At 36.3% G+C, this 8,898-nt stretch overlaps 1 protein-coding gene across 1 annotated transcript in view; it reads left to right on the top strand.

Moving 5' to 3' along the window:
• The first annotated feature begins 6,409 nt into the window (after positions 1-6,409).
• LOC132545763 (uncharacterized) overlaps positions 6,410-8,898 on the top strand; it is a 44,955-nt gene continuing 42,466 nt past the window's right edge. Inside the window, exon 1 of the mRNA XM_060209452.1 lies at positions 6,410-6,471. Coding sequence (XP_060065435.1) covers positions 6,410-6,471 — 62 coding nt within the window. The remainder of the gene's footprint in view (positions 6,472-8,898) is intronic.

Here is an 8,898-nt window from a genome sequence, read left to right as displayed (position 1 = left end):
GGTTCACCATGTGTGAGATATGATACTGTCAGCAAATGTTTTGAAGTTAAGTGTAAGAGAGAAGTTTAAATATTGGTTCACCATGTGTGAGATATGATACTGTCAGCAAATGTTTTGAAGTTAAGTGTAAGAGAGAAGTTTAACTTTTGGTTCACCATGTGTGGGATATGATACTGTCAGCATTTGTTTTGAAGTTAAGTGTAAGAGAGAAGTTTAACTTTTGGTTCACCATGTGTGAGATATGATACTGTCAGCAAATGTTTTGAAGTTAAGTGTAAGAGAGAAGTTTAACTTTTGGTTCACCATGTGTGAGATATGATACTGTCAGCATTTGTTTTGAAGTTAAGTGTAAGAGAGAAGTTTAAATATTGGTTCACCATGTGTGAGATATGATACTGTCAGCAAATGTTTTGAAGTTAAGTGTAAGAGAGAAGTTTAACTTTTGGTTCACCATGTGTGGGATATGATACTGTCAGCATTTGTTTTGAAGTTAAGTGTAAGAGAGAAGTTTAACTTTTGGTTCACCATGTGTGAGATATGATACTGTCAGCATTTGTTTTGAAGTTAAGTGTAAGAGAGAAGTTTAACTTTTGGTTCACCATGTGTGAGATATGATACTGTCAGCAAATGTTTTGAAGTTAAGTTGAAGAGAGTAGTTTAACTTTTGGTTCACCATGTGTGAGATATGATACTGTCAGCAAATGTTTTGAAGTTAAGTGTAAGAGAGAAGTTTAAATATTGGTTCACCATGTGTGAGATATGATACTGTCAGCAAATGTTTTGAAGTTAAGTGTAAGAGAGAAGTTTAAATATTGGTTCACCATGTGTGGGATATGATACTGTCAGCATTTGTTTTGAAGTTAAGTGTAAGAGAGAAGTTTAACTTTTGGTTCACCATGTGTGGGATATGATACTGTCAGTGTTTCTTAAGTAGTTAGAAGAGGGAATTATAACGTTGAGTTCTTCCCATATCCCTTATGACTGTGTCTTTTTTTATGATTAACTTTTGAGAAGTGTTTAATGCACCGGGATCTCTGCTATAGTAACTACTTTGATCTAATTAGATAATTGTGAGAGAATTAACTTAAACACCAAATGAAAATATCAAATTTTCATGAAACCTGGTTGGTACCCTTGTTAAATTAATCCCTTGACCAAGTTTGATAAACAGCAAATTCTGCACATAGATAATGAGGCTACTGTGACCTGATCAAGATAATGAGGCTACTGTGACATGATTGAAATAATGAGGCTACTGTGACCTGATTGAGATAATGAGGCTGATGTGACCTGATTGAGATAATGAGGCTGATGTGACCTGATTGAGATAATGAGGCTACTGTGACCTGATTGAGATAATGAGGCTGATGTGACCTGATTGAGATAATGAGGCTGCTGTGACCTGATTGAGTGTTTTCTTTAATTTCTCTCCACACGATATTTTTAGAAGGACTGGTAGAATTTTGAAGAAACTTGGTTGGTTCACTTGTTACCTTAATCCCTCTCCCAATTTTGACTAACGGTGAATTCTGCTCATATTTAATGAGGCTGCTGTGACTTGGTTGATTTCTTTAATCACTCTATGGGAAATCTTTCTGCACCTTATCTTAAGAAGAAATGATAAGAATTTTTAGGAAACTTGCTTTACAGACTTATTACATTAATTCCTTCTTCAGGTTTGAGTATCTGCAAACTCTATGCATACTTGATGAGACTGCTGTGACCTGATTGGCTGATATTTTGTGACACTCTAACTGAATGCTTTCCACGTGTTATCTTTTGTAGGAACAAATGAATTATGAGGAGGCTTGGTTGGTAGACTTGTTACCTTAATCTCTTGTTAAAGTGTGATTATTGGCAAATTCTGTGCATATTTAATGAGGCTGGTGTAACCTGATTGGCTGATATTTTTTCCAGTTTTCCATGTTGATCTTGACTATGGATACACAAGCTCATCAACGTACTAATTTGCCAGAGTAATGATGCACTAAAATTTGATCACACAAATTTAGTATATTTACATAAAATACCCTAATATCCCAACTGTTGATCACTGCTAGTGTTTATCATATTAGAAAACAACACTTTCAAACAGGTTAATAGATTGAGAAATTAAGATGAAGGATTTTTTTCATTGACAGTCAATTTTATCACCTGGAAATTCATACTGGTCCCATAATTCAAAGATGAGGAAAACCACATTTCTTAAGACTTTTGACAAGGGTTATGCTGATAAGGGAATGATTTCTTAACAATATCTGACAAAAACTTCTGCTTGATACAGCTCTGATTAATATCAAATTCTAATCAAGTCTTCAGAATTGGATAGAGAAGGGAAGGAGGAATTGGCCTTGGAAATGAGTTGTGAAGTAGAAGACCAGTATGAGGTGTTAGATTGTTTACAGTTAGAGCAGTACAAGTAAGTACTACAGCATCAGATGTTAGATTGTTTACAGTCAGAGCAGTATAAGTAAGTACTACAGCATCAGATGTTAGATTGTTTACAGTCAGAGCAGTACTACAGCATCAGATGTTAGATTGTTTACAGTCAGAGCAGTACTACAGCATCAGATGTTAGATTGTTTACAGTCAGAGCAGTACTACAGCATCAGATGTTAGATTGTTTACAGTCAGAGCAGTACTACAGCATCAGATGTTAGATTGTGTACAGTCAGAGCAGTACTACAGCATCAGATGTTAGATTGTTTACAGTCAGAGCAGTACTACAGCATCAGATGTTAGATTGTGTACAGTCAGAGCAGTATAAGTAAGTACTACAGCATCAGATGTTAGATTGTTTACAGTCAGAGCAGTATAAGTAAGTACTACAGCATCAGATGTTAGATTGTGTACAGTCAGAGCAGTATAAGTAAGTACTACAGCATCAGATGTTAGATTGTGTACAGAGCAGTACTACAGCATCAGATGTTAGATTGTGTACAGTCAGAGCAGTATAAGTAAGTACTACAGCATCAGATGTTAGATTGTGTACAGTCAGAGCAGTATAAGTAAGTACTACAGCATCAGATGTTAGATTGTGTACAGTCAGAGCAGTACTACAGCATCAGATGTTAGATTGTTTACAGTCAGAGCAGTATAAGTAAGTACTACAGCATCAGATGTTAGATTGTGTACAGTCAGAGCAGTACTACAGCATCAGATGTTAGATTGTGTACAGTCAGAGCAGTATAAGTAAGTACTACAGCATCAGATGTTAGATTGTGTACAGTCATTGTGTACAGTCAGAGCAGTATAAGTAAGTACTACAGCATCAGATGTTAGATTGTGTACAGTCAGAGCAGTATAAGCATCAGATGTTAGATTGTGTACAGTCAGAGCAGCTATCAGATGTTAGATTGTTTACAGTCAGAGCAGTATAAGTAAGTACTACAGCATCAGATGTTAGATTGTGTACAGTCAGAGCAGTATAAGTAAGTACTACAGCATCAGATGTTAGATTGTGTACAGTCAGAGCAGTACTACAGCATCAGATGTTAGATTGTGTACAGTCAGAGCAGTACAGCATCAGATGTTAGATTGTGTACAGTCAGAGCAGTATAAGTAAGTACTACAGCATCAGATGTTAGATTGTGTACAGTCAGAGCAGTATAAGTAGATGTTAGATTGTGTACAGTACTACAGCATCAGATGTTAGATTGTGTACAGTCAGAGCAGTATAAGTAAGTACTACAGCATCAGATGTTAGATTGTGTACAGTCAGAGCAGTACTACAGCATCAGATGTTAGATTGTGTACAGTCAGAGCAGTATAAGTAAGTACTACAGTCAGATGTTAGATTGTGTACAGTCAGAGCAGTACAGCATCAGATGTTAGATTGTGTACAGTCAGAGCAGTACTACAGCATCAGATGTTAGATTGTTTACAGTCAGAGCAGTACTACAGCATCAGATGTTAGATTGTGTACAGTCAGAGCAGTACTACAGCATCAGATGTTAGATTGTGTACAGTCAGAGCAGTACTACAGCATCAGATGTTAGATTGTGTACAGTCAGAGCAGTATAAGTAAGTACTACAGCATCAGATGTTAGATTGTTAGATTACAGTCAGAGCAGTATAAGTAAGTACTACAGCATCAGATGTTAGATTGTGTACAGTCAGAGCAGTATAAGTAAGCTACAGCATCAGATGTTAGATTGTGTACAGTCAGAGCAGTATATAGTAAGTACAGCATCAGATGTTAAATTCTACATGTTGTAAGTAGGCATCAGAGCAGTATTGTTTACAGTCAGTAAGTACTACAGCATCAGATGTTAGATTGTGTACAGTCAGAGCAGTATAAGTAAGTACTACAGCATCAGATGTTAGATTGTGTACAGTCAGAGCAGTATATGTTAGATGTTAGATTGTGTACAGTCAGAGCAGTTTAAGTACTACAGCATCAGAGTTAGTCAGAGCAGTACAGTCAGAGCAGTTATAAGTTGTACTACAGCATCAGATGTTAGATATTGTTCAGATGTTAGTCTACCATAAGAGTTATATGTTGTCTACCATAACCTGGAGTTAATGTTGTACTACAGTTGTCTACCATAACCTGGAGTTATATGTTGTCTACCATAACCTGAGTTATATGTTGTCTACATAGTCTGGAGTATATGTTGTCTACCATAACCTGGAGTTATATGTTGTCTACCATAACCTTGAGTTATATGTTGTCTGCAATAACCTGGAGCTATATGTTGTCTACCATAACCTGGAGTTATATGTTGTCTATCATAGCCTGAAGTTATATGTTGTCTACCATAATCTGGAGTTATATGTTGTCTACCATAACCTGGAGCTATATGTTGTCTGCAATAACCTGGAGCTATATGTTGTCTACCATAATCTGGAGTTATATGTTGTCTACTATAACCTCAGAGTTATATGTTGTCTACAGTCTGGAGTTATATGATGTGTACTCCAATGTTTGTTATAAAACAATTGTTGAATAATTTGTTGTATAGATGTTAAAATGGATTGTCAATCCTGAAATAATTTCTAAATGGTCATCATTCTTGATTTGAAGGGCTCCTGTGGTACAGTTTTCCAAAGATAGAATATTACCAATACCTTCTAAGGTGAGTATATCCAATAAAAGCTTGAATCTTATCAACTAGATATGTGATTTGGTACAGTGACCTGATTGAGATATGTGTGACCTGATTGAGATAATGAGGCTACTGTGACCTGATTGAGATAATGTGTACTGTGACCTGATTGAGATAATGAGGCTGCTGTGACCTGTATTGAGATAATGAGGCTACTTGTGACCTGATTGAGATAATGACTGTGACCTGATTGAGATAATGAGGCTGCTGTGACCTGATTGAGATAATGAGGCTGCTGTGACCTGATTGAGATAATGAGGCTGCTGTGAACTGATTGAGATAATGAGGCTACTGTGATGATTGAGATAATGTGTGACCTGATTGAGATAATGAGGCTGCTGTGACCTGATTGAGTGTTTTCTTTAATTTCTCTCCACTCGATATTTTTAGAAGGACTGGTAGAATTTTGAAGAAACTTGGTTGGTTCACTTGTTACCTTAATCCCTCTCCCAATTTTGACATACGGTGAATTCTGCTCATATTTAATGAGGCTGCTGTGACTTGGTTGATTTCTTTAATCACTCTATGGGAAATCTTTCTGCACCTTATCTTAAGAAGAAATGATAAGAATTTTTAGGAAACTTGCTTTATAGACTTATTACATTAATTCCTTCTTCAGGTTTGAGTATCTGCAAACTCTATGCATACTTGATGAGACTGCTGTGACCTGATTGGCTGATATTTTGTGACACTCTAACTGAATGCTTTCCACATGTTATCTTTTGTAGGAACAAATGAATTATGAGGAGGCTTGGTTGGTAGACTTGTTACCTTAATCTCTTGTTAAAGTGTGATTATTGGCAAATTCTGTGCATATTTAATGAGGCTGGTGTGACCTGATTAGCTGATATTTTTTCCAGTTTTCCATGTTGATCTTGACTATGGATACACAAGCTCATCAACGTACTAATTTGCCAGAGTAATGATGCACTAAAATTTGATCACACAAATTTAGTATATTTACATAAAATACCCTAATATCCCAACTGTTGATCACTGCTAGTGTTTATCATATTAGAAAACAACACTTTCAAACAGGTTAATAGATTGAGAAATTAAGATGAAGGATTTTTTTCATTGACAGTCAATTTTATCACCTGGAAATTCATACTGGTCCCATAATTCAAAGATGAGGAAAACCACATTTCTTAAGACTTTTGACAAGGGTTATGCTGATAAGGGAATGATTTCTTAACAATATCTGACAAAAACTTCTGCTTGATACAGCTCTGATTAATATCAAATTCTAATCAAGTCTTCAGAATTGGATAGAGAAGGGACAGGAGGAATTGGCCTTGGAAATGAGTTGTGAAGTAGAAGACCAGTATGAGGTGTTAGATTGTTTACAGTTAGAGCAGTACAAGTAAGTACTACAGCATCAGATGTTAGATTGTTTACAGTCAGAGCAGTATAAGTAAGTACTACAGCATCAGATGTTAGATTGTGTACAGTCAGAGCAGTACTACAGCATCAGATGTTAGATTGTTTACAGTCAGAGCAGTATAAGTAAGTACTACAGCATCAGATGTTAGATTGTTTACAGTCAGAGCAGTACTACAGCATCAGATGTTAGATTGTGTACAGTCAGAGCAGTATAAGTAAGTCTACAGCATCAGATGTTAGATTGTGTACAGTCAGAGCAGTATAAGTAAGTACTACAGCATCAGATGTTAGATTGTGTACAGTCAGAGCAGTACTACAGCATCAGATGTTAGATTGTGTACAGTCAGAGCAGTACTACAGCATCAGATGTTAGATTGTTTACAGTCAGAGCAGTACTCTGTTGTTAGATTGTGTACAGTCAGAGCAGTACTACAGCATCAGATGTTAGATTGTGTACAGTCAGAGCAGTATAATTTGTAGATGTTAGATTGTGTACAGTCAGAGCAGTATAAGTAAGTACATCAGATGTTAGATTGTGTACAGTCAGAGCAGTATAAGTAAGTACTACAGCATCAGATGTTAGATTATTTACAGTCAGAGCAGTACTACAGCATCAGATGTTAGATTGTGTACAGTCAGAGCAGTACTAGAGCAGTACTACAGCATCAGATGTTAGATTGTGTACAGTCAGAGCAGTACTACAGCATCAGATGTTAGATTGTGTACAGTCAGAGCAGTACTACAGCATCAGATGTTAGATTGTTTACAGTCAGAGCAGTACTACAGCATCAGATGTTAGATTGTTTACAGTCAGAGCAGTACTACAGCATCAGATGTTAGATTGTGTACAGTCAGAGCAGTATAAGTAAGTACTACAGCATCAGATGTTAGATTGTTTACAGTCAGAGCAGTAATACAGCATCAGATGTTAGATTGTGTACAGTCAGAGCAGTATAAGTAAGTACTACAGCATCAGATGTTAGATTGTGTACAGTCAGAGCAGTATTACAGCATCAGATGTTAGATTGTTTACAGTCAGAGCAGTACTACAGCATCAGATGTTAGATTGTGTACAGTCAGAGCAGTATAAGTAAGTACTACAGCATCAGATGTTAGATTGTGTACAGTCAGAGCAGTATATGTAAGTACTAGAGCTTCAGATGTTAGATTGTGTACAGTCAGAGCAGTACTACAGCATCAGATGTTAGATTGTGTACAGTCAGAGCAGTATAAGTAAGTACTACAGCATCAGATGTTAGATTGTGTACAGTCAGAGCAGTATAAGTAAGTACTACAGCATCAGATGTTAGATTGTGTACAGTCAGAGCAGTACTACAGCATCAGATGTTAGATTGTTTACAGTCAGAGCAGTACTACAGCATCAGATGTTAGATTGTGTACAGTCAGAGCAGTATAAGTAAGTACTACAGCATCAGATGTTAGATTGTGTACAGTCAGAGCAGTATAAGTAAGTACTACAGCATCAGATGTTAGATTGTGTACAGTCAGAACAGTATAAGTAAGTACTACAGCATCAGATGTTAGATTGTGTACATCTGTACAGTCAGAGCAGTATAAGTAAGTACTACAGCATCAGATGTTAGATTGTTTACAGTCAGAGCAGTATAAGTAAGTACTACAGCATCAGATGTTAGATTGTTTACAGTCAGAGCAGTATAAGTAAGTACTACAGCATCAGATGTTAGATTGTGTACAGTCAGAGCAGTATAAGTAAGTACTACAGCATCAGATGTTAGATTGTTTACAGTCAGAGCAGTATAAGTAAGTACTACAGCATCAGATGTTAGATTGTTTACAGTCAGAGCAGTACTACAGCATCAGATGTTAGATTGTTTACAGTCAGAGCAGTATAAGTAAGTACTACAGCATCAGATGTTAGATTGTTTACAGTCAGAGCAGTATAAGTAAGTACTACAGCATCAGATGTTAGATTGTTACATAATTTAATGTTTAATCAAGCAAATTAGCACTATTTGATGTTACAAATGTGATATATATTACTCTGAAAATATTTTGCAAACTTCTCATGTTTATAAATTAGGCATATCCTAGACAAATTTGCTCTTATTTTTTTTCAGAAGACCAGGGGGTATTAATTTGACTGACCAAATACATGGTCTGTAAAATTATGTTGAATCACCACCTTTCAAAGTGAAACACCTTAGTCTCAACCTAGAGTTATATGTTGTCTACCATAACCTGGAGTTATATGTTGTCTACCATAACCTGGAGTTATATGTTGTCTACCATAACCTGGAGTTATATGTTGTCTACCATAACCTGGAGTTATATGTTGTCTACCATAACCTGGAGTTATATGTTGTCTACCATAACCTTGAGTTATATGTTATCTACCATAGCCTGGAGTTCAATGTTGTCTACCATA

Source organism: Ylistrum balloti, unplaced genomic scaffold (assembly GCF_031769215.1).
Source record: "Ylistrum balloti isolate Yb309-2 unplaced genomic scaffold, AGI_CSIRO_Ybal_v1 Utg369856, whole genome shotgun sequence".
Lineage (NCBI taxonomy): Eukaryota > Metazoa > Mollusca > Bivalvia > Pectinida > Pectinidae > Ylistrum > Ylistrum balloti.
This window is presented reverse-complemented; position numbering and strand designations above follow the sequence as displayed.